Raw genomic sequence first — 23,814 nt, 5'->3', positions numbered from 1 at the left:
AGAATTTCCCCTTCTGGAATGGTTCAGGGCCTGGCTTGCCCTCCAAAGGTTAAGATCTTCACAAGGCGCAGGGACGCCTCTGCCACTGCTGTGATACCCCAGGAAAATGCCTTGACTTAGCAGAGCCACTTGCCGCCTCTGTATTTTTTTTAAGATTTCATTTATTTATTTTTAGAGAGAGAGGAAGGGAAGGGAAGGAGAGAGACAGGAAGAAAAACATCAATATGTGACCGGAGCCCGCCCGCAGCCCAGGCATGTGCCCTGACTGGGAATCGAACCAGTCACCCTTCGGTTTGCAGCCCGCGCCCAATCCACTGAGCTACACGAGCCAGGGCTCAGCGGGATGTTCTCGTTAGAGGGATTCCTGCGGTATTCAGCGACTCCGTCTTCTCACCAGCACAATGGGAACCACCACAGTGCCCAGCAGCTTCGCGTTGAGCTGTTACAACAGTTCCGGGCCCTACAGGGGAAAGCGGAGCCTCGCTGGGGGACGGAGCCCGAGCCCCACCCCCACCCACCACGTGGAGGGCCCGCCCCGCCCGCGGCGAGGCCTCCGGGCGATTCTCCCGAGCGCGGGGCTGGGAGGCGCGGCCCGCTCGGCCAACGCCTTCCTAAGGCCACGTCACTGACGAGCGGCACTACCAGGCCACCTCTTCCCAGGGCACCAGGGTAGCCCGGAGGGGGTCGGGGCGACGAGGGGCGGGGCTTGGGGCGTGGCCCAGCTCCCTTTTTTTTTTTTCTTTTTGTCCGCCTCGAGACGAAAAGACTCCCCTGCGCCTTTAAGAGGCCGACGCGGGCAGCCGATTGGCCGAGACGCGCCCGTGACGTCACGCCGGCCCGCGCCCTCCCCTTCACGCCCGGCGGCGCACTCGCGGGCAGTCCCCGCGCGGGCCGGGCCGGCGTCCCCTCTGCCTCGCTCGCCCGCGTCGCCCCGGACCCCGGGGGATGCCCCCGTCCGGGCGCTCCCATGGCCGCCGACGTCTTCATGTGCTCCCCGCGTCGGCCTAGCGGCCAGAGCCGCCCGGTGCTGCTCAAACCCCCGGTGCCCGAGGACGACGACGACTCCGACACTGATGAGCCGTCCCCGCCGCCCGCCTCCGGCGCCGCCAACCCGGCCCGGGCCCACGCGAGCGCCGCTCCGCCGCCGCCCTGGGCCGGGCCGGGCCGCGAGGAGCCTCCGCGCCGCCAGCAGATCATCCACAGCGGCCACTTCATGGTGTCGTCGCCGCACCGCGAGCACCCGCCCAAGAAGGGCTACGATTTCGACACGGTCAACAAGCAGACGTGCCAGACCTACAGCTTCGGGAAGACCAGCTCCTGCCACCTGTCCATCGACGCCTCGCTCACCAAGCTCTTCGAGTGCATGACCCTGGCTTATAGGTAGAGGACCTGGAGACCCCCCACCCCCACCCCCGCCGGCCCCACCTGCGGAGCCGCGCTCCCTTTGACAAAACAAGGGTGGGGGGGCCCTTGACTTCACACATTCCCTTTGGGTCTTGCCCCTTTGGGAGGGTTAATGGGGGCCTGGCCTCTTCCCCTCTCAGCAGTGCGTGGGTTCTTCCGCCTTACAGTTCCCCATCCAGGCGCTCCCCTCCAGTGTCCCCAGGCCACCGATTTTGCACTGGAAGGAGGTGTAAAGACAGGCTGCACCTGGTGTCACTCGACTCGAGCCAGCCCTTCCCCAAGACGCTTTGTGTGTTTCCAGCAGCCAGGGGGTTAAGACTCCCGGTCCAGCGGTGGTTAAGTGCAGGTTCCAGTCTTGAACGGTTGCGCAAAGTCTCGGAGATTGTTTCCTCCTTTATAAAGAGGGGATGACAGCCCTGACCCGTGTGGCGCCGAGGGTTGGACGGCGTCCCGCAGAGCGAAAGGTCCTGGTTCTGTCCCAGGTCAGGCACGTGCCTGGGTTGTGGTTCCATCCCTGTAGGGGTCGTAGGAGAGGTAGCCGATGGATGTTTCTCTCTCTCTCTCTCTCTCTTTCCCACCCTTCCCCTCTCTCTAAGAGGGGGCTGACAGTAGGCTCCACTGCACTGGCTGTTATGGAGACCGAGCGAGACAGGTACAGTGCTTACCCCAGTGCCGGCTCACGGTTACACACTCGGACATGTTAGCTACTGTTCTTGTCGTCCCAGCAGAGGGACATCCCCCTTACTGGGGAGCCCTCCCCCAGCTTGGGAGGGGGCCTGGGCGTCTCCGAGCAAGACTGCCGGAGCCCTGCTGTGGGAGGCGCAGCCTGTCCTCCTGGCGCGCCGGAGGGCTCTCTGATGGGCCGGGAAACATTATATGGAGGTGTCAGTGTTGAGGGCAGGCTTCCCAGACACCATCCTGACGTGTGGGCCTGGCTCTGGGCACAGGTCTCTTTCCTCTGCCCCTGAAACGCCTGGCCCTCCCGTGGCACTCTTTGCGCCCCCAGTGCAGGTGTTAGGCGTCTGGCGCAGGTAACTTCTGCCTCGGCGGCGGCAGCCCTTCCTTGCACGGCTGCAGTGCAGGGGAGCCCTGCCCGCACAGGGCACAGGGCGCGGGGGGTGGGGGGGGTCCTCTGCTGAGTGGGGTTATCGATTTATACCTGGACTGGCTGGGGCCGTCTCAGGTCTGCTCTGCAGGCAGCGCAGGGTGCTTCCTGGGAGACTCCAGAAAAGTGTCAAGACGAAAGTGGGAACACTCCCCCCCCCCACACACACACCTTTTTGTGTGTGGCAGGGGAGAACCGTGAGCCTGGAGTACGTCCAAGTTAAAACATTACACATTTACCTGAAGTTAAAACACTGGATCCTGGGCCCCGGGTGACATTTTCCTCCTCTGGAATAAATGATTAATCAGTCTGTCCCTTTGTTGTGTTCGTGAAGTGCCCCCGCCCTCCCGTTTCCTCCCCGAGCGTTCCCCGATGGCTTGTTTGCCACTGGCTGCCTCCCCACCCCCTTCCCGGGCCGCAGGTCCTGCTCGGCTCGGCTCCTCTGGTCTTGCCAGTTGGAGCTGGCACCCAGCCCTGAAGACGTTCTGGTTTTTTCAGACCAGTGGTGTAGGGACTGCAGTGCTCCCTCCGGCTCAGGTCGTGAGCGCCTCCGCTGGGGTCGGGCCAGTGGACTGGAGCGAATACTGCCGGGGGAGGTGGCCCTTTCTCACCCAACTGGGGGCGAGCGGCAGGAGCGGCAGGAACGTGTCTTACTGAAAGCACTTAATCCTCTTACTTGCTCTAATGCAAACTTTGTGTATAGGAAGGGGATGGATGCCGAGTCGCAGGAGGTATGGGCTAGAAAACTCTCAGCTAAGCTCTGCCAAAGGGGAAAAAATCAGCCAGTCTTCCCTTTGCCCTCAGTTTGGATGACCTACAGGCTTATTGTTAAATAACACCAAGGAATTTTAGTAATGGTACCCCCCCTCCCCCGCCACTTCTTTCAGAAATATTTGGCAGCAGGCCATTGCTTAATTAACTTTCTTGATTGCAAAATGCATCCCTAGTTTGGTTGGAGGCTTACCTTGCTTTTAACACCTCCCACCTTGCAGGTTCCCCAGCTTTCCCACAGCAGTCCTACTGCCACAGGTCTCTGATGGCTGCCTGCCTCAGTGTCTGGTGTGGGGCCGGCTCGGATGGCCCCCCAAGCCGAGTTGGCAGTGTGGAACCTGGGTGCAGAGGAGTGACTCAAAGCCAGCTGCCTGGGCTGTAGCCTCTGGCACACACAAAGCAGCAGGAGAGCAGAGGGGAGTTTGTGGCCGCAGCCACCCCGGCATGGTCCCTCAGCCACCCCAATGTGGTCACTAGCTGGCTTTCAGGAGAAGGCGGGTCCAGGTGGGGGCGGCCAGGGAAGACAACCTGACCCCAGAGGCGGTCAGACTGCCCACTTCCCGCCCGCCCCCCCACCGGGGCCAGAGCCTCCACAGCCGAATCCTGGGTTTTCCCCGCCTCCCTGGCCTGGAGGGGGGCCAGCTGGGCCTGCTCTTCTGTCGGGCCGTCTCTGGCCTGGGCGCTTTCTGACCAACTTCCTCTGTGTCCCCTGGCCTCCTCGCTCTAGCTGCCTCACTCTCTTTGGTACACACTGTGCTTTTTTTTTTTTTTTTTTAATTTGGTTTCCTGTAAACTGCTGCCTTCCAGCTGTTTCCAGATGAGGTTCAACAGCTCTTTGGGGGAGGAACTAAGTGCTGTGGTTATTTCCCCCTGGTCCCGTGAAGTGAGCCAGGGATTATGCTCTGTCCCTGAACTTGCAAAGTCCCGGCGTCCTCCAGGGTCTTTGGCGAGGCCGACCTTGGGTGGGGACACGGGGGGTTGTGAGGAACGGGGACTCTGCGAGTGCCCAGTGCCCACGTGGGTAAATGACATTGCTGATGGGACCCCGGCTTCCCGTAGCTTCCCTGAAACCCGTGTGCCCCCACCCTGATGGCAGACAGCCCTGGAGTGAGACACCTTGACTATGTCGGACATCGTAGTGCTCAGCGGTTGGGACGTTTTGCAGGGAAAGCTGCTTCTCCCCGAGGGGACGGAAGCTGCCCGTCTCGGCCTTCCTGTCGGCCGCTGCAGATGGGGGGGGTGCGCTGGCCGGCAGGGTGAGCATCGGGACGGACCGGGACTGGCTTGGAATGTGTCGGGTACCCGGCACATTGGAGGCCGGAGGAGGCTTTACAGGTGGAATCTGATGCCGCGTCCTCCTTCAGCCGACGTTGGGTAGGAGCCCAAGTTTCCCCCGTGGGACCCGAAGGAAACAGTGGATCCGACCGGGGTCTTCGAGTGGGGCCTTCCAGTAGCTGCCCTGCGTGTGGTGCTTAGGGTGGGCTGCCTGTGCTCTCTGCGGCTCCACAGAGGAGCCGTGTGCTCCGAGACGTAACTCATGGTTCTGGCCCTCTTGGCATCGTGAGGAGTGCCATGCACACAAATCACGCACACGGACTTGGAGCGCCTCTGGTGCATGGCTTTTTGTGGTCGGTTTTGCTTTCGTTTCTCTACCTTTCCACGCAGCTCCTCCTTGGGGAGCCTCGGTGTGGACGCCTGGCGAGGGGGGTGGGGTCCCTGTGTGTCCCCAGAGAGGAGCGGTAGCTTTCTGCACAGGGACTGCTGCCGAGTGGAGATCTGAGGAGACCTTTCAGTGTGGGCCTTGGGATACAAGTGTCTAGACTGTGACCTCGAGTGAGCATGGCCTGTGTGGTCACCGTCTGTTCTTGGCCCGAGGTGGGGTCCCTGCCGGACGCAGGGCGTGGCGGGGATTATGGGTCAGTGTGCCGTGCCCGTCACACTGTAAGCTCTGCAGGGAGCGACTTTCCGACGCTGGGCCTGGTGGCTGGTGTGCACCGGTCACACCGATGACTGAGTCCGTCCTCGGCGACCGTGCTGGAGCCTGGCAGCTCTGCCCCTCCTGGGCTGTCTGCAGTCTGTGGTCAGTGGTCATCGAGCAGCGTGCAGGCTCAGGGTTGGGCCCGCGTGAGGGCTGCCGGGGCGGGGACAGAGGCTCAGCCCCCAGGGGGCTCACAGACCTGGGGACGGACCAGCTGCCCGTGCGGGACGGTCCACGAGGGCTGTGGTGGAGACGGCGAACCAGGTGTGCGGCAGCGCCCAGGGCGGGCACAGCAGGTGTCGGTGTGGACAGTGTCCCTGACAGCGGGACTGCACCTGCAGCTCCCCTCCCCGTGTCACCTGCCGAAAGTCACGAAGCAGGTTCCCCTGCAGGAAGCCCCTCGTCACCCATCCTCTCCCCTTCAGTGGTCCGGGACCAAATTTCCTCTCACGTAGAGGCCGGCTGGCTAGTGGGCGTCCTGAGGACCAGGTGAGGATGGGCGAGGAAGGGCGGTGAGCTTGGGCAGAGCCTGGGAAGGAGGCCAGGGGCGGGGCTGGCGGGAGCTCACTTGCCGGGCGCCTGTGGACTAGCGGAGCCTCTGCCTTGCGCTCGGTTCTCTGCGCGTCCCCGCGTGCACTTCTCCAGCCCCGCTCTCGGGCGGGTGACGGCGGTGTTCCTGTCCTTCACGTTTATAGAAAAGCGGAGCAGACCCGCGCTCACAGGTGAGTGTGCCCTGTCACCGAGAGGCCGGCAGCCTGCCCACGGCAGCGACCAGAGCAGAAGCGTCGTCTCCCTGACCTGCTCCCCGAAGTTGCAGCTTTGTTAGGAGGGGCGTGGGGGTGCCCCTTCTGCCCCTCGCCGCAGGCACGGGTCCGAGACGGGGAACGAGGGCCTTTGGGGCGGCTCCGTGCCCTTCAGGGCTGCCGGCCCCACTGGTGACCCCCACCCCTCTTCCTTCGAGGCTCAGCCTGACTGCCAGTCGCCCCGGTAAACCCGAAGGGAGTGAACACGAGGGTCCCCGGTGAACCCACGACCTCGCTGACCCTGCCTCATGTCATGGGGTCGACCTGGCCGACAGGGGTTCCGGCAGCCGCCCCGGAGCCTGGGGTGCCGGGCGCAGGGTGGGTGATCCAGAACTGCCGAGTTTTCTGGACTATAAGGCACACCTCCCAAATTTGGGGGGAAGGGGGTGCGTCTTATAGTCCGGATGTAGCTTACCTGACTGGTAGATGTAGTTTGCGTTCACATTGGGGAAATACTGCGAGAACTCACACAAGGGCTGGGGGGCCATTCAGCGAGAGCTCCCACCCCCGGAACCGCCGGACTCCTTGGGCGCAGCGCGCGCAGCCCAGGCAGCGAGCAGCTCGGGAGGTGCAGGCCGCCTTCCGTCCGTACTCAGAGTTCAGACCGCAGACAGGCGTTTCGGGCACAGCCCTCTCGGCCGCGTGGAGCAGGGACCCTCTTGCGTGAGCCCGTGGGGTGGGGTTACTGCCAGCGGCAGGAAGGGTGCAGATGATGAAGGGCGCACACTGAACTTGGCTGCGGGGGTTGGCGGAGGGGTTGCCCCCAGGGCTGGAGCTGTGGGCGGGGCAGCTCCCCTGCGAGGGGGCGGTCAGTGGGGGGAGGGGTACGCCATGGTGACCCAGTCTGCCCTCCCTGCTCCCAGAGCAGCCCTCCACTGGGCCCTGGCTGACCCAGGCGCCTGGACTCCCCTGCCCCTGCTGCCCCGTCTGGCCTCCCCAGCCTCGGCTGTGCCTCCCGAGGGGCTGGCTCTCGGAAAGTAGTGTTTTTTCCTGGGGAAATAGACAGTGTCGGATGTCCCGGGTGGTATTTTTACTCGGCTCAGGCTGGTTGTGGTGGGGGAGCGTTGCTGGGTCTTGAACGCCCGGGAGAGGCTCCTCCAGACCCGGCTGTCCTGCTGCGTCATCGGACCATCTTCTAGAAGGAGGCAGTGGACAGGGGCTCTTCTGGTGGCTCCGGAAAGGTGTCCAAGGTCTGGAAAGAGGGTTGTTCTGTTCCGGAGAGCGCTGGTGTCTGCGTCCGGCTTTGAACCGGCAGCGCTCGCACCTCGGGGCCTCGGGACCCCTTCACACACCTGGGTACCCAGAGCCCCTGGCGGCTCCCGTTCTGTGCGTGGCATCTGTTGATATTTGCTGTGTTAGAACTGACAACAGAGGGAAATTTAAAATATTTGTGAAAGCATTTAAAAAAAAATAGACAACATATTTTCATAGAAAATAATCTTCAAAAAAAATGAGAGGAGTGACATTGTTTTACTGTTGACGAGCCCCCGGGCTGATGTTTAGTTGGAAGACGGCGGGGCGCCCCTCTCTGCTCTCGCATCCCCGCTGTGATCTCGCGTCCGGAAAATGGGGAGGGGGGGTCGGCTTTGTCTGAAGGATGGCCACTGTGGCCTTATCGTGGGCAGGGGGACACTTGAAGAACATACTGGAAACCGCCCCTGGATGAAGGGCTGGCCCGCGCCACAGCAGGGACGGTGCAACCGTGACAGCGCGGTGCTGCCCAGCGAGAGCAGCCGGGGAGCCAGGGTTCCCCGCCCGCCCGTGTGGAGTGTCCGGATCGGCAAACCCACGGAGCAGAAGGCGGAGCGGTGGCTGCCAGGGGAAGGGGAGCGGCCGGCCCTGCCGGTGGCCGTGGGGTTCGAGGGAGCGATAGCAGTGCTCTGAGGCTGGGGAGTGGTGGTAGCAGCATGGCCCCGAATATACCAAAACCAGTGGACACTCGTATTATTCATGTACTTATGCAGGCATTCACGTATTCATTCATTCCCTCATTCCCCCTGCCTCTTTCTCAGTCCTCACCCAACGACATGCTCCCTGATTTAGAGAGAGGAGAAGGGAGGGAGAGAAACACCCATTGGTTGCCCCCCGTGTGTGCTCCTTCCAGGGACTGAACCCACAACCTAGGCTTGTGCCCTGACCCGGGATCGAACCTGCGACCCTTTGGTTTATGGGTTGACACTCCAACCAACTGAGCCTATACCGGCCAGGACAACCAATGAACAACCAACTTTTAAAGGGTGAATTTCATGGTGTGTAAATTACGTTTCAGTAAAGCAGTTATTTTAAAAAGCATTCAAAAGCGGTTCAGGTTTTCAGCATTAATTTTGGGGAATCCGACCTGAGAAGCACAGGACCACGTGATCTTAAAAATCTTAAGTACATCAGTGCCTGGAAATGCCGTGATTTCCTATCCGCCATCTCCGCCGTGCACAGTACATGAGAGAGGTTGGCACAGTGACCTGCCCCGAGCATGTCCCTAGATTAACATCAGCTCAGGAGTTGCTTTGCCAGCCTGCCCCCTGGGTCGCTGAATTGCCCTCTGCAAGGTGATCTTCTTAAGGCCTTTCTCCTTCTCCACATTGTCAGGGGGTCACAAACTCAAATGCCCACCGGGGCCAGGAGATGAAGTGGGCTGTCTGTGTATAAGGCTAAGAGGACCTTTGCTCCCTTTTATTTTCTGCCTTTTGATAAAGTCAGGGTTACAGAGAAAGGTTTCTTTGTTATGAAAACTAGGCAAGCCTAAACTGAAACTGACTTGGTCTCCGTGAAGGAAGGGCAGTAGGGAGCAGTGGGGTCTGTGGCAAACTAGAGAGTGTTTGTGTTTTCCTGGCCTACAGTGACCGGCCGCCACTCGGCTCCAGGTGATTCTTGTACTTGGGATTGTGGGCCCAGCTTCTTACACGATCTGGCATGTTTGAAAAATTGGAAGAAATCTGAATTTGTGTGTGAACTCTTAAGTTTTGGTTCAGTCTCTAATTTACTGTCTGAGTTCAGGCATTAGGTGTCCTGGGGAAACGAGTTTAATCTAGGTCGGGTTTAGTTCAGCGGTGAGTCTTAGCCGAAGAGATAAAGGAGCACGGGGCGCGCTCTGCCGCGGGTGCAAGGAAGGTCTTTCCAGGTGCTCTCGCTCCTGTGTCCACCCTCTGCCCCGGGCTCTGTTTAAAGCCACAGGACCGTGATTTCCTAGATATAAAACCCAAGACTGTCTGCCCTGTAAACCCCAGAAGCAGGCAAGCTCCTAGTGGACAGGTGCTCCGAGCTATGCGGAACCTGGCGGTTGTTTGAGTCGTCTTGCCCTGCCCTGGCGGGTGGTTCAGTTGAGCGGCGTGTCGCCCCGTACACCGGAGGGTCGGGTGCGGGTGGGAGGCAACCAGTCCGTGTTAAGTGAAGAAATAAATCATCTTGTCTTGGAAGTGGAGGGTTGGTTATCCCTTTTGTGAAATTCTCGGACTGCAGGTTACTCTCAGCGCTGCACCCCATTTTGGACTGGCGGCCCTTATAACCTCACCCCTCGCTTGGCCGGGGCGGGGCTGCCCCGTGGAGCGACTGTGGGGTGAAGGGAAGGGATGGTCATTTGACCTCAGACGGTTGATTGGGTTACAACTGAAACAAAATTCTGACCGTAAGTTCGACCGCGGAGGCCTCTCCCCTGGCTCTGGCCGGAGGCTCCTAACCTGCGCGTCGGGCCTCAGGTCGCGGGCCTCGGTCCTCGCTGCCCCAGCACAGGTGTGCACGCGCGCATGCGCCTGCGGAGGCGAAGGAAGGTGGGGCGGGCTGGCTGGAGAACCCGCCCCCAACACGCGCTGGCACAGGTGTGTGGCTTCTGCCGCCGCCTTCGCACGGTTCCTGCCCTTTCTGCAGCGCTCCCGGGAGTGCGTCCGCGCCGATCCGACCTGCGAGGGCGCTGCCCTCACCGCCGGCACTCCCGCCAGGCCCGACTGCGGGGCGTGGGGGTGCGTCGGAGCCGCCGGCCGTGTTTCTCTGCCGGGACGTGCTCCCTGGGAAGCTGGGGAGTTCTTCTCCTGAGCGCGGGGCTGACTCTTTGGAATTCGACTGTGTTTCCAGGCCTCCTTCCAGGAAAAAGTAAAAATTCTAACACCCAGCGATAACCACCGTCAACTCCCTCGTGTTTATCCTTCCAGACCTTGTGGGTTGTTTGTTTTTCTTTTCTTTCTTTTTTTTTCCCCCTGGCACGATGAGTGTTTTCTTTCCCCATTTAATAGATTGTGAACACCTTTCCAAGCTCCCAAGTATTTGTCAGCAATATTTTTAGGGACCGAACAGTATTTCATCGAGTGGATGTATTGCTACTTATTTAATCCCGCCCTGCTGGTTGCTGAGGATATCTCGCGGTATTTGGGGGTAACTTGAAGGTGTTTCTGGGGCGCCGTTCCATTCACCTCTGTTCTCACGCCCTAGGTTGGCTACTTTCTCGGAAAACGTCCCTGTGCCTCTTCCTTCTTCCTGGCAGAAATCACCCTTGGCCCCAGGAGCCTTCCAGCAGGACTCTTGAAAGGGTGGGGGGGGCAGTTGGCCACGCCAGGCCCCACCTGCCTTGTCACAGCCCCCCACTCCCCTTCACAGGGTGTGTGCGGGGAAGGCAGGGGGCAGGTCCACAGCTGTGTGCCCCAGGCTGCTGATGGGACAGCTCCCTGCAGGGGCTGGTGTGTCCCTGTGGCCTGCAGAGGGGCAGGGGACACGCCCAGACTGAGCTCCAAGCTTGCGACACACGCACCTGGGAGGCCGGGGCTTGGCAGGGCTGTGCGCAGGTGGGCTCCCTCAGCTTTTTGTTGTTCTGGGGGTGGGGCCGCACGGAGATTCCCCGGCCGTGGGCGTGCACAGCCGTGGCGAGCTCGCGCGTGATGAGGGGCAGCGTGCAGGTGGGAGTTCCCGTAGGTTGCCTCGGTTCCGGGAGGGAAGAGCTAGCCCAGCGCTCTGGAAACCAGTTGAAATACTTCTGTCCCATGGAGCCCGGAGGGAGATGCTGGTCTCCGGCTTCATCAAGCGTCCCGCGCATCAGCTGGCTTGGCTGTGGGGGGTGTGGTTAGGCTGTAAAGGCTGGGTCGGGTCGCCTGCCTCCCCGGCCCTGCGGAGAGGTGTGGCTGCCTCCCGGGATAACCTTACCGAGGGCCCCCTGTCCGAGCCCCGCCCAGCCCGCCCTGGCCTCCTGGCTGTCTCTCAGGCTGGCCACCCCTTCATCAGACTAGACTCCACTTCCTGTTAGCCTTGGAATTCATGGGTTTTTTTCCCCCACGGGAAACCTTGGCTGAAGGTGTCGTTCCGTGGGAAGCAGGCCTTCTCATGGGAAGCAAGGAGCCCAGCCATCAGCTTACCCTCTGGCTCGTCCTTGGCACTGTCCTTGCGCAGCTCCTGGGAGCCGGCAGGCAGGTGGTGCTGGAACTCACCTGCGCCTCCCAGGCCCCTCCAGATGTTGCTCCCAGCAGCATCCCGGGACCTGCTGAGCACGGCCCGGCCGCCTGGCCCCTGTGCAGCTGGCTGCCTTTTGCCGGATAACTGCATTTGCTCATCTCTGTTTCTGCTCTTGCCGACAGCTTCTGGGAGCTGTGGGCGTGTTTGCTTTGAGGCGATCGCCCTGATTTCTAAAACGGGGGTGGAGCGAGCAGGGCGGGGTGTATGTGAGATGCTGCTGTCTGCTGGCGCCCACCCACCCAGTTCTTCCCACGGAGAGAGTGTCTCTATTTCTCGCCCCAGAGGGCCCTGGGGAACAGCCTCGAGGCGTCTGTAAAGCTGGGAGCGCCCCCCCTCCCCCCGGCGTGGTGGCTCTAGCTGAGGCCTTGGGTGAGCTGCCTTCCCAAAGTGACGAGAAAGTGGACCCAGCAGCGCCGCAGAAGAACTTCGAGTTTCAGCCCTTGTTCTTGTTGGCTCAGATCACTGGGAATCGACCAGTGAGGCTCAGGTGTGTCCTGCAGCCCGGCCCCTGGGAAGGAGCTTCGGGTCCGCAGAGCAGCTGGCCCCACGGTGCGTCGTGTCTGGAGGGCAGCTGGCCCCGCCGGGGTTGGCTGATGGTAGTTCTCGTGTGGGTAACCCTCTATGTTTAGTGTGATGTCTCAAAGTCACGGGGGCCGGGGGTTAGGAGTGGGGGGAGGGGGGCAGGTTTCTCAGCTGGCGCTCTGGGGCTGGCGCGGCCTCCTCACAAAGCTGTCATTGTTTCGGGTGGCGCACCAGTGGTTGGTTTGAGCCGCTCTGGGCTCCGAAACTGGCCGTTCCTCTTGCACCGCAGCCGTGTTCCCGGGGGAGGCCGGAGGGGAGAGCCTGCTTTCCTTTGTCCTCCGAGCTCAGCAGCTTCTGCGGCCATGAGTTAACCGCTCCAGAATAGACAGCTGTCCCCAGGTCAGTGGGCATCCCAGGCCACTGCTGGCCCCCAGCTGGGCGGCGGCCATCGTGGCCTCCTGGCGCGGAGCCCGCCGGAGTCAAGCTGCGCGCCCGTGCCCTCAGCCTTACTTGGCGCCCGCCCGCCCGCCCAGTACAGGAGACCACCTGCTCTGGCCAGGTGCCCCACCTGCTGTCGGGCCGACGTGCCTGCTGGCCTCCTGGCCTGGCGTCTGCCCCTGTCGTGTGTGTGTGTGTGTGTGTGTGTGTGTGTGAGGCTCTCACGCTGCAGAGTTCACCCTTAGAGCGGGGAGCGCCCCCGGCCGGACGGCAGACGGGGACGGGAACTCGCGAGCGGGTTCTTTCCGGTGCGACCCGGGCCGCAGCATCTCGCCTCTGCCCCTGCTCAGTTTCACGTTCGTGTGGTCGCACCTGTCCCGCCGGCTGCCCTCGTGGGAACCCAGCCCCCGGGGGAGGACCGCAGGGACTCCCGTGGCCGCGGAGGCAGCTCAGGGGGCTGAGGGCAGACCCGGGCGGACGGCGCTGCGGGTGCAGGTGTGGTGACCGAAGGGCATTTGCAGCGCTCAGGAGACATGAAATGGAAAAAGAAAAATTTTTTTTTAGAGACCCTGGCCCCTGACAGCCAAGGCGAAGCGCTTTTTCTCAAAGATGGAGCTGTAAAGGCAGGAGGAGAGCGTAGGCACGTGGCGGATGGCGGGCTGGCGGTGCAACGTGACCTTAACCGCAGGGAGTCCTTACTCAGAGTCCGTCCGCCGTGGGAACCGCCCACATGGCGCAGCGTGTGGTCCGAGGGGTCCACAAGGACCTCGCGATGCTCCTCAGGCAGTTCTGTGGCGTGGAGGTTGTGGAGCAATTAAAACGTGTTTGCCAAAGTGCCCTATTTGTTTGCCCCCCTCTTCAGGAACACAGCGTCTTTCGCCCTCAGCCAGTTTCCCACGTCGCCCGTGCTCGTTTTGTTGGGCACATCTCTTCTGGACTTGGCCGTCGCTGGCGGGAAGGGGACTCTCCCTCACCACCCTTCACCGCCTCTCGAACACGCTGGCGGGAGTAGAACTGCTGGTGATTTGGACACCCGTTTCCCTGTTTCTGAACATTGGCGCGTCGTGTCAGCACGGCAGCCTCTGGGCCGTCTCCCACCGTTGGGCCGCGCCTGCTCTTCGGAGCAGTGGTCTCGGGCTGCCTGATGAGCCGGGTCTCCGAGTCTTTGCCGAGTGTCCCCCACCCTGGGGTTGGCCGCCGCCCCCCCCCCCCCCCACCCCAGTGTTTGCCTCTCTCCCCCCGTTCTTGTCCGGTGCCTCTCAGTTTCTGGCAGTTTGCGTAACTTGTTCAATTGAGTGTGAAATGAGAGTAATTCACTTAGTGAGGGCTTAGAGGCTCCCCTCCGAATCAAGTGCACAGACCTCTGTTATCTGTCTTGATTCGTTTTTATTTGCTGCTATAAAACCAAGTTAAGCTCCATGTAGTAGTGAGATAATGCCGTATGTACAAGCTGCTCACACAATAATCTTAAGCTGTTACTCGTCTGATTGCATTACTGAAGTTTGTTGGTGAGATTAACTTGTATGTATGATGGAAATTGTCTGTGAATCACATGAATGGGCAAAGACACTAAACCCTTAAAATTATAGGGTGTTCTTATTTCCGGAATGTGGCAAATAAAAAAGTAACTCCAAATCAACATGGTAAAGGGTGTCCCCTGGGTGACCGAATATTACTTTTAAGTATGGGTAACTAACGCTACTTTTAATTAAAAAGGGAAATTCACTTTCCCTTTCTCAAAATGGGCATAGTTTCTCGCAGGTCCCCGACCACCCTCCTCCCCATTGTATAGAAATGGGGGGTCGGTCGTTGCAGAAAGATCGAAAGAGAGGGAAGAGCAAGTCATCTGGAATGCTGTTTGTGGAATTATATACCCGATAGTTTTGTTGCTGTGTCCCTTTTACTGTTTTCTGTGCCTGTTTAGGTAAAAATAGGCCTGCGCTATCATTTTCAGTTGTCTTTTGAAGAGCAAAAATGTTTATTTTTATATTTTTTAAGATTTTAATTATTTTAAAGAGAGAGGAAGGAAGGGAGAAAGAGAGGGAGAGAAACATCAGTGTGTGGTTGCCTCTCACACACCCCCAACTGGGGACCTGGCCTGCAACCCAGGCATGTGCACGACTGGGAATCGAACTGACAACCCTTTGGTTCGATTCCCAATTGGGCACTCAATCCACTGAGCCACACCAGCCAGGGCAAAGAGCAAAAGTTGTTTTATTTTTTTTAAGACAGTCTTTGTTGTTGTTGTTTATTCTTTTAAAGAATTTATTTTTAGAGAGGGGGAAGGGAAGGAGAAAGAGAGGGATAGAAACATCAGTGTGCGGGTTGCCTCTCACGTGCCCCACACTGGGGGCCTGGCCTGCAACCCAGGCATGGGCCCTGACTGGGAATTGAACCAGCGACCCTCTCTGATTCACAGGCCCATGCTGAATCCACTGAGCTATGCCAGCCAAGGCAAAAGTTTTTAATTTTGAGGAAATACATTGTATCTGTGGGGTTTTTATAGCCATAAAACTTGTGTCTTATTTAAGAAGTCTTTACCCAAGGTCTCTAAGACTTTTTCCTATTTTTTTTTTCCAAGAAGTTTTATAATTCTGGCTGTTACGGGCAGGACTGTGATCCACGTGGAGTTCATTGTCATATATGGGATAAGGCGAGGCTCGCGGTTCCGTTTAAATAGTGCTTTAATGAGCGTTCTTGTCTATAGCGCTTCTCATTCTACTTCAGCTATTTTCTGAGGATGAGTTCTTAAAGTCAACCTGTAAGAACTGGAAGATCAAGGGGTATTTACACTGAAATCTTTGATGTGTGTTGCCAGGCTGGTTTTCAGAAATTGTGCCAATTAGAAAAGACAGCCCCCAGAATGGGAGAGAAACACTTGCAAATCGTGTATCTAATGATGAGTATCTGGAACGTGGAAAGAACCGTACAACTCAAAGCGAAAAGGCAAACAACCCAATCACACTGGCAAAGGTCTTGAGCAGACGCTTCTCCAGAGACACAAGGCGGCCACGAACTCGAGACTGGATGTTGCGCGCCACGAGTGGCCAGGGAGGCGAACACCAGAGCCGTGGGGGCCGGCCCGAAGGCAGTGAGCCGTCCCGATGCTTATCCGTGCTTCTCCCTCCTCCTCTCCCCCTTCCCTCTCTCTAAGAATGAGTGAGTCAGACCTTTAAAAAGGAGAGAAGAAAGCACGGAGGTACTGCCTCACGCCAGCCTGCGTGTGGCGAGTGCAGGCGAGGGCGTGGGGAGACGGGCCCCCCTGCGTCGCGGGTGGGAGCCGGGGCCGCCGGCGTGTGGGCCACCGGCCGGCAGGTCCTTAAAGGGTGAGACGGAGGGGCCACGCGGCCGGCGGCTGCACCTCCAGGTGTTTCCCCGGGAGAGACGAACGCTCGAGTCCGCACGAAATCTTGTGCGCGAGGGTTCGCGGCAGCGTCGTTCACGGGGGCCAAAGGGGGAGCGGCCCGAACGCCCGTCCGCGGCTGGAGAACCAAACAAAACGCGATGCGTCCGTGGGACGAACCAGTGATTCAGCCTCAGGAAGGGTGGGACGCTCGCTACAACGTGGGTGAACCTGGGGCACGCCAAGTGGGAAAGCCCCCGATGTTCTGTGATTCCAGTGACACGAGGCGCCCTGCCCGGGCGCGCACACACACACACACACACACACACGCACGGACAGACAGTGGCCCGGTAGCCGCTCAGCGGCCGGAGGTGGGGCCTGAGGGGCGCCGCCTGTCTCTGTGAGGTGGTGGAATGTTCTCGGATGGACCGTGGTGACGCCGGCGCGCCCTGTGACCTTGAGCTGTACACTCGCAGTGGGCGGTGGTGTGGTGTGTGAGCCGCATGCCAGCCGCGCTGCCACCAAAAAAAAAAACTGTTCCCGCCAGCAGCAGATAAGGGAGCCGCTCCCCCACGGCCTCCCCAGCTCTGGCGCTCGCTGCCGCCCTGCTGAAGTCTAAGTCCGTGCTGCTGGGGTTTAATGTGTAAACAGCAGAATTCCCCTTGTAGAATGTGCAGCTGTAGAGGTTTGACACCTCTGCGTGGGTAAGGCAGTTTTGCACGTGACCTCGGCCGTCAGGAGACGGGATGTTTTCGGCGCCTCGGCAGGGTCCCCCGGAGCCGCCCTGCCTGCCCTCTCTCACTGCGGGCGCGTCTGCATGGCTTCTCCTTTGTGTTGATGGCGTCGTGCGCCGGGCGCTCTTTGTCCAGCTGCTGCTGCCCGGCCCGTGTTTGAGCCTCGTCGGTGGTGCTGCCCGGACCAGGGGCTAGTGCTCTCTCCTGCTGCCCGCGGCGGCCACAGTTTGCTCTGTCGGCTCGCCGGGCGATGCCCACGCGTCCTGGGTGCAGATGGCTGTTCGGAGCCGCTGTGAGTGCTCGTGTGCCAGTCTCCGTGCAGGCATGCGCTTTCGCTTTCGGGTGGATGCTGGGTCTCATGTGAGTGTCTGTTGAGCTTGATGAGAAACTGACAAACTCTTTCAAAATGGCTGTACCTTGTAAATTTTATTTAAAAATTTTTTAATAGATCACTGCTATTTTTTTTTAATTTATTGAATTTGGGGAGAGAGAGAAACATCAATTTGTTGTTCCTCTTACTGATGCATTCATTGGCTGATTCTTGTAGGTGCCCTGACCGGGGATCGAACACACAGCCTTGGTGTATCGAGATGGCGCTCTAACCAACTGAGCCACCTGGCCAGGGCCTGGCTGTACCTTTGTACGTTGGGGTTGAGGTGTTCCTTTGTCCCCCGCGTTTCCTGCACACCACACGTGAGGTCCCAGAGACCCACGCACTCTCAGGTTCCGTGTGTCTGTTTGGCGAGCGTGCTTTCCAGCCGCCGGCCGGCGGTGCCAGGGCCGGGTCGCCCATGGGCCGAGATGCTCCGTTCGGCCGTTCATGTCCATTCCTCGTTGCAAAGACAGGGTTTCCTGTCCGCCGGGGGCAGTGTGGGCTGATCTCCTAGAACTCCACCGAGGGTACCGCGTTTCACCCTCTGCCCGTTTGGCGCTTACCCTTGAACCTCGCCTACTGACGTTTGCTTTAGAAGAGATTTTTCACTTTTATGTAGTCAAACTGCTGATAGTACAGGAGATGTCTCTCCAGAACTTTCCTTTTCTAATCCCTCTCCCCTTTTCTTCATCCCTCTCTCTTTCTCCCCCTCCCTTTCTCGCTCCGCTTCATTTCAGAGGCGGGAACCACGAGCTAGCCCTTCCTCCTGGTCCAGCACACCTGCAGGCTCAGAGCGAGCCTGGGGTGCTGCAGGCTCAGAAAGTCACGCGGAGCCCGAACCGGAGCTCCAGACTTTGATCCTTCAGGCGCCAAACAAACATGGCTCTTATCTCAAGGTCCCTTATCAAAGCTGAGGAAGGAGGAGGAAGGGGACCCAGGAGCCAAACTGCTGGTGGTTGGAGAAAGACCTCTTCACTTCTTCTTCCTGAAAGAAATGCTTTTCTCCGCCGTCCTTTCCTGGGTCAGCCCCTGCCCACCCTTGCAGGTGGACAGGCATCCCACTGGAGGGAGACGCCCCGGACCTGCCGCGCCTTTGGGTGCCCGCCGTGATTCCGTGCGCCCTGTGTGAGCCCAGGCGCTCTGTCTCCCCCACAGCCTGTGGGGCCCCGAGGACGGGAGCCGGAGACCAGGGTTGCACCCCAGGCTCTCGGGGGATGTTGCTGGGGTGTCTCACCCCCTGGCCTGCAGGGCATTGTTCCACGTGGCATGGATGTGTGTGCTCCCCGTTGGGAAAGCAAGGTGTGAAAAGGTGTGAATTGCAGGCTCTTCTTCTTTTTTTTTTTTTTTTTAATAAAAACACTTAACTTGTCTGTCCCTCATAAAGAGCTGAGGAATTGGCCTTTCCCTTTTCATTGTCCCAACCGCCTGAGCGCTGGCTGCTTAGCTCCCCCCCCCCCCCCCCCCCCGCAGGTGGCTGTTTCTCACTTGGTGCTTTTCGTGACTCTATTCTCTCAGCATCGTAGACTCACGGACTTGGAGCTGTGCTACCAAGTGCGTGGGTCCCCCGGGGCTGGGACGTCCCCGGCGTTGCCCCCTGCGGCCCCCCCTTGCCTGCCCTCTCCCTGGCTTTCCCCCTCTAGCCTGACTAAGGGGTGCTTGATAAGGGGCATCACCGAGAGGCCCACCCAAGAGCTGGTGTTGAAGACCACCCATCAGGCCCCCGGCCGCACTTCCTTGCTGAGGGCGCCTTGGCAGGTTCGGGGTCTCCGAGTACAGGGGATGGTCCCCGTGCGGGAGGCTGGGCCGTGCCAGTCACTCGTGGGGCCCCAGGCAGCAGGAAGGCGGTGGACTTCCACTCGGGTGTGGCGGCGCCGTGTGGGGCACGGGCAGTGCCGGCGAGCAGAACTGGCACGGTCACCCCCCCACGGAGAAGGCCGTCCGGCCGTGGGGACGGCGGACAGACATAGATGGGTAATGCGGGTGGCAGTGGGTGCAGGGAGTGTGAGAGGGCGTCGCCGAGGAACCTTCCTTGAGAGCAGTCTGGGGGGGCTCCTGCTGGTCCAGGCGAAGGCATTCGAAAGTGGGTGAGGTCTCGTTAGAGCCAGCCGTGAGCGGTCGGGGAGCTCTGCCCCAGAGACTGGCCAGGGGCTCTGTTCTGTCTGCAGGGGGGCCGCTGTGATCAGACATGCACTTCGGGGCGCACTCCAGCTTGCGGGGTGGGGGGAGGCAAGAGAGGAGCCGGGCAGCTAGTGCACCAGCCTGGGGGGCCCCGGGGAGGGAGCAGAGTGGGGGGGAGCCCGGGACCAGAGTTAGAGGCTGAGGGGAGGGGGAGGGCAAGCTGGTGGAGGAGACGCCCGGGAGCAGCCGGAGCGACCTGAAGGCCGGGAGCGGGCGAGGCCTGGGGGCCAGGGCGCATGCTGGTCACACGGGACTGTGGGATCTGACGGTGCGGACGGCACCGGCATCCCTGGCAGCGGCAGTTCTGCTGGTTTGTCGAGGCAGGAGCCGGGGTCCGAGCTGTGTCTGTCACCCACGGCCGCTCACACGTCCCCTTTGCCCTAGACAGACAGCAGCACCCAGCTCCCTCCGCACCCCGCCCCGCACCACGGACGATTTCCCACGCAGCCAGTGCGTATGTGGTGGGCTGCCCGCCCTTCCCCCTAGAATGTGGGCTCCATGTGGCCGCAGACTCGGCCCCCTTCCCTGCTCTCGTCGTGGCCCCCAGAGCAGCGCTCAGTAAGCAGCTGGTTGGTCGGGACGGCACCTCGCAGACCTCGGTCTTTTGGCCGGGTCGCTCTTGCCGCAGCACTCACTGCACCCTGAAAACGTAGCCATGTGCGCCCCGAAAAGGTCCCGCTCTTTCCGCCAGCCCGTATCTTTCAGGAAGCACCGCTGGACGCAGGGCACAGGTGCCGCTCCGCAGCGTCCCCTGCTGGCTCCGGCCGGGCAAGAGTTTCGTGGATGCGCCCACGCCAGCTGCATTCAGCTTCCCGGTGTCACTGTGACCTGGTTACTGCCAGAGCGGGGCTGAGGTCCGTGTGCAGCAGAGCACAGCCTCCGTGGCCCTCCTCGGGCGGAGTGGAAGCCGACTCTTGGTGGGGAGCGGGGCTTGGAGAGCCTGTTTCCAGAGCGAGGTGCCCGGGGAGCCAGCCGAGTCTCTGAAACCCACCGGACGGCCCCCGGTGAGCTCTCCGCCCCGTGGGCAGGGTGCGAGGCTGACGGGTTCCTCGCCAGCCTTCAGGGACCCAGACACACCTGCAGGTTCGGTGGCGGTTTCCAGAGCCCCGGCCCCAGGTGTGCACTCGCCCGAAACCCCTGCGGCGTGTTTGCTCTTCCTGCCAGGTGTGCGCGGGGACGGGGTTTCTGAGCCTGTGCACAGATGTCTTAGCCTTCGTGCACCCGCCAATTACCTTTTCCCGTGGGCAGGTGGAAGTGCCAGGGAAAGGCTGCATTCTTTTTTTTTTTTTTTTTGTAATTATTGTTCAGGGGCAGTTGCCCGCCTTCACCCCCATAAGACCAGGTTCTCTGCCATTCCTAGCACTGGATGTGACAGGGCCTTCTCCCCGGGTCTGTGGCGTGGCCACTCGGATCAGGTGAGGGTGGCAGCCGCCGTGTTTTGCCGTGTGTAACGCGAGCTTTCCTGCCCACGTTTTCGAGGGGAGATGAGGATGCGTATTATCCACGGGCACAGTGACTGTACCACGTGGCCACAGTAACCCCGTGTGTGGTGCGCGCAGAGCCGTGCAGAGCCACGCAGAGCCACAGGACCTGCGCCGTATCTCTGGGCGGGGGGGGGGCTGGGTCAGGACAGTAAAATGTGACCGTGTGCTTTAGTTCGCCCTGCGGGCTCCTCTTTCTGTGTGTTCCCTTTACATTAACTTTAAGTGGTAACGAAAGAGTCAGCACCAGACACGGAAGGACTCCGTGAAGAAGCCTGTAGACCACCGCACAGCTTCAGCTCCCTCTGGCTCCTTAAGTTAAGTAGCTGGAGTGACTGGAGGAGCGGCCGCACGCTGCCCACGTCAGCGTGTTCAGTAGGTGAGCAGAACCGGCACGGTTCTCCGGAGACCTGACAGCATGACCGTAGGGTCACACGGGAGAACAGACAGATGAGCGGCCTGTGAGCTGTGTTTAAAAGGGACGGGGCTAGCCTTGTTTAACGGTGAAGCGCGTCACTGGTCACGAGGATTAAATCACTGGGTGCGAGTCAGCGACACAGGCGGCCCCCAGGCCAGACCCTAGTTTACATTATACTTCAGTTTGCTCATGGAAGTGTCCTAAGTCAATGGGAAGATGAGTCATCAGATAGCTGCTTGGAATTTATTGTGGTGAGCTGTGTAAAGAACTACATTGATTTTCCCCCAAATGAGTCAGAGTTCAGTGTAAAAATGAAACCCTTAAAAAAACACGTAGCCCCGAGGGGTGGGAGGGGGGGGCTGGACTGGGAGTAAAAAGGAGAAAACTGTATATGAACAATGATTAAAATTTAAAAACAAAACAAAACAAAACAAAAAAACCACATAGCCCCAGCTGGTGTGGCTCAGTAGATTGAGCGCCGGCCTGAGAACCAAAGGGTCACTGGTTCGATTCCCAGTCAGGGCACAGGCCTGGGTTGTGGGCTGGGTCCCCAGGGCGGGGTGTGAGAGAGGCAACCACACATGGATGTTTCTCTCCCTCGCTTGCCCTCTCTCTAAAAGTAAGTAAAATCTAAGAAAAAAGATTTAAAAACAAAAAAACCCACCATACATTAAAGAGTTATTCAGCAGAGCAAAAACCAAACCGAAACGCACGTGCACAGTCGAGGAAAAGACACCCGGACTACAGGAAGCGCCCCACAGGAAGCACCCCACAGGAAGCGCGCCGGGGGTGCAACAAAACCCCGACGGCTGGTGCACGGGAGGGGAGCGCGTCAGTGGGAGCCAGAGACGGGTGAGCCCAGCCCCGGCTTGCCGGGCCCCCAGACAGCGGTGACTGACGTGGGGGCCGCGTGGGAAACAGGCCCCTCCCCCGCGCACCGCGGCTCCGTGTGACCTGGACAGAGCCTCGGGCCGCGCGCCGGATAGTGCAAGTGCACAGCGCCCTCCGGTCCAGCGCTCCGGTTCCCGGGAGTTTTTCTCCCGGACGTTCAGGCGCGCGGCCGCGCACGAACCCGCGAGCGGCGGGTCGCCCCTCGCGGCCTTGCTCGTGCCGGTGGCGCGCAGGAGCGGCGTGTCCCGCGGGGCGGACGGGCGTCTGCTCGCGGGGAGGCGTGTGGCGGGTTGGGGACGGACATGTGCAGCGGAGCGCTTTACAGCCCATAAACAGAGGATACAGCCGTGTTGATTGGCGTCGTAAGGGGTCTGGGACACGCAAGTGGAAAACGGGTTGTAAAACCAAATTGCCCCGCATTTCAGTTTCAAGTGTTGTGTTTATCCCTGTATTTGTCTGCGCACACACACACACACAGAGGGGTAACTACAACGTCAGAGGGAAGAGTCCACGAGGTCGCCCCGACTTTAATCCGGGCCGAGAGCTGGGAGCCCCCGGCGGCGGCTCTCCTCGGCCCCGGCGGCTCTCTGGAGGGACTTGGGACTCTCAACAACGGCGCATGCGCGGCTCCAGCTCGTAGCCGGGCAGGGTTTCCAGCCGAATCAGCCGAGGAAGCGACACGTGGGGCAGAGTCCGGGAGGGTCCTCGGGCGGTGGGCGCTCCGGTTGTCCCCTCCCAGTGGGGGTCCCAGGCGGTGTTCCCTCCTGCCGGCCAGGACTTGCGACAGCACGCACAGGGCGTTGCCAGAGGGGACTTCGTCCGAGTGCACGGGGTTCAGGGGGTGTCCGGGAGCTCCGGGACACACGGCCGGCCCTTCCTCTCCAGCCCTGCCCACAGGCCCCCTGGGGGTGCAGACTGATGGCCTATGGCCCAAAGCCCTCAAGTCCCCCCCCCCTTCCCGAGTGATGAGTGACGAGTCTTGCTGGGAGACCCTCCTGTGGCTAAAGTCCCCAGGCAAAGAAAACCCCACTCCCGCCCGGCAGGACGCCCCAGGGGCTCAGCGGCCACCTCCCAGGGCTGAGGGCGGAGGCCAGGCTTCCCCTGCGTTCAGGTTTCTTCGCTGTGCAGCAGCAACGCAGCGCTGCAGGCAGAGATTCAGACGGGGTGGTTTCCGGGTGGCCGACTCGCAGGGGCTTTTGCTTCCCTCCTTTGCACTGTTCTGTATTGTTTGCATTTTCTTTCCACGCCGGTATACAGTTTGTTTACATAGCAGTGAGACGGAAGAAGAGATTAGAGTAGAAACTAAACCTCTGGCCGACGAAGGCGGGCGGGCAGGGAAGCAGCAGGAGAAACCAGCAGGTGTGACCGCACCCACGTGTAACCGCCAGTTTGAAGACAGGCCATGAAAAGTGAGACCCGGAAACTTAGGGGAAACGTGCGGGAGCATCGCTAAGGGTCGGCAGCATTAACACCCTAGAATTGCCAGCATAAAGCACCCAGGAAAAAGCCCCGACGTTTCATCGGTCCGCAGTATGGTCAGCAGCCACGCAGCACGGCCAGGCCCCGGCGCTGGGGTGCGGCAGCCGCGGGAGGTGCCCGCTGGGGGAGCAGTACCTGTGCTGCTTCTGGTGCGTTTTGGTGACTTCTGCGAGCCCGTCATCATTTCAAAGCAAAAAAAAAAAATGCAAATGAAAGATGAAGGGCCCAGAGCTTACACGGAGGCGCGTGGCTAATACACAGATTTCTAAAAAATTTTCTGACTGATTTGAGAGGTGTCAGCCTGTCGTCCCGCTTGCAGGCGCACGCACCCATGGGGGGGTTCTTGCGTGTGCCCCAACCGGGGGTCCAGCTGCAGCCTTGGTGCGTCGGCTAACTCAGCTGCCCGAAGTGTCAGTTTTTTAACAAATGATGCAAGTCGAATGGCCATGCCGCTGTTTCCTGTCAG

The 23,814-nt window shown here is 60.1% G+C and overlaps 1 protein-coding gene across 5 annotated transcripts in view; it reads left to right on the top strand.

Annotated features, from left to right (window-relative positions):
• Positions 1 to 831: 831 nt before the first annotated feature.
• The window catches only part of LOC114509516 (MLX interacting protein), a 51,063-nt gene continuing 28,080 nt past the window's right edge, over positions 832 to 23,814 (top strand). For 2 of the 5 annotated variants that reach the window (XM_036013826.1, XM_036013827.1), the window contains exon 1: positions 833 to 1,380. In XM_036013826.1, coding sequence (XP_035869719.1) covers positions 968 to 1,380 — 413 coding nt within the window. In that variant the 5' untranslated portion in view covers positions 833 to 967. Of the gene's footprint in view, positions 1,381 to 23,814 lie in introns of all 5 variants that reach the window. The other 3 variants (XM_036013825.1, XM_036013824.1, XM_036013829.1) reach the window with 2 other exon arrangements.

Source organism: Phyllostomus discolor, chromosome 13 (assembly GCF_004126475.2).
Source record: "Phyllostomus discolor isolate MPI-MPIP mPhyDis1 chromosome 13, mPhyDis1.pri.v3, whole genome shotgun sequence".
NCBI classification, from domain to species: Eukaryota; Metazoa; Chordata; class Mammalia; order Chiroptera; family Phyllostomidae; genus Phyllostomus; species Phyllostomus discolor.
This window is presented reverse-complemented; position numbering and strand designations above follow the sequence as displayed.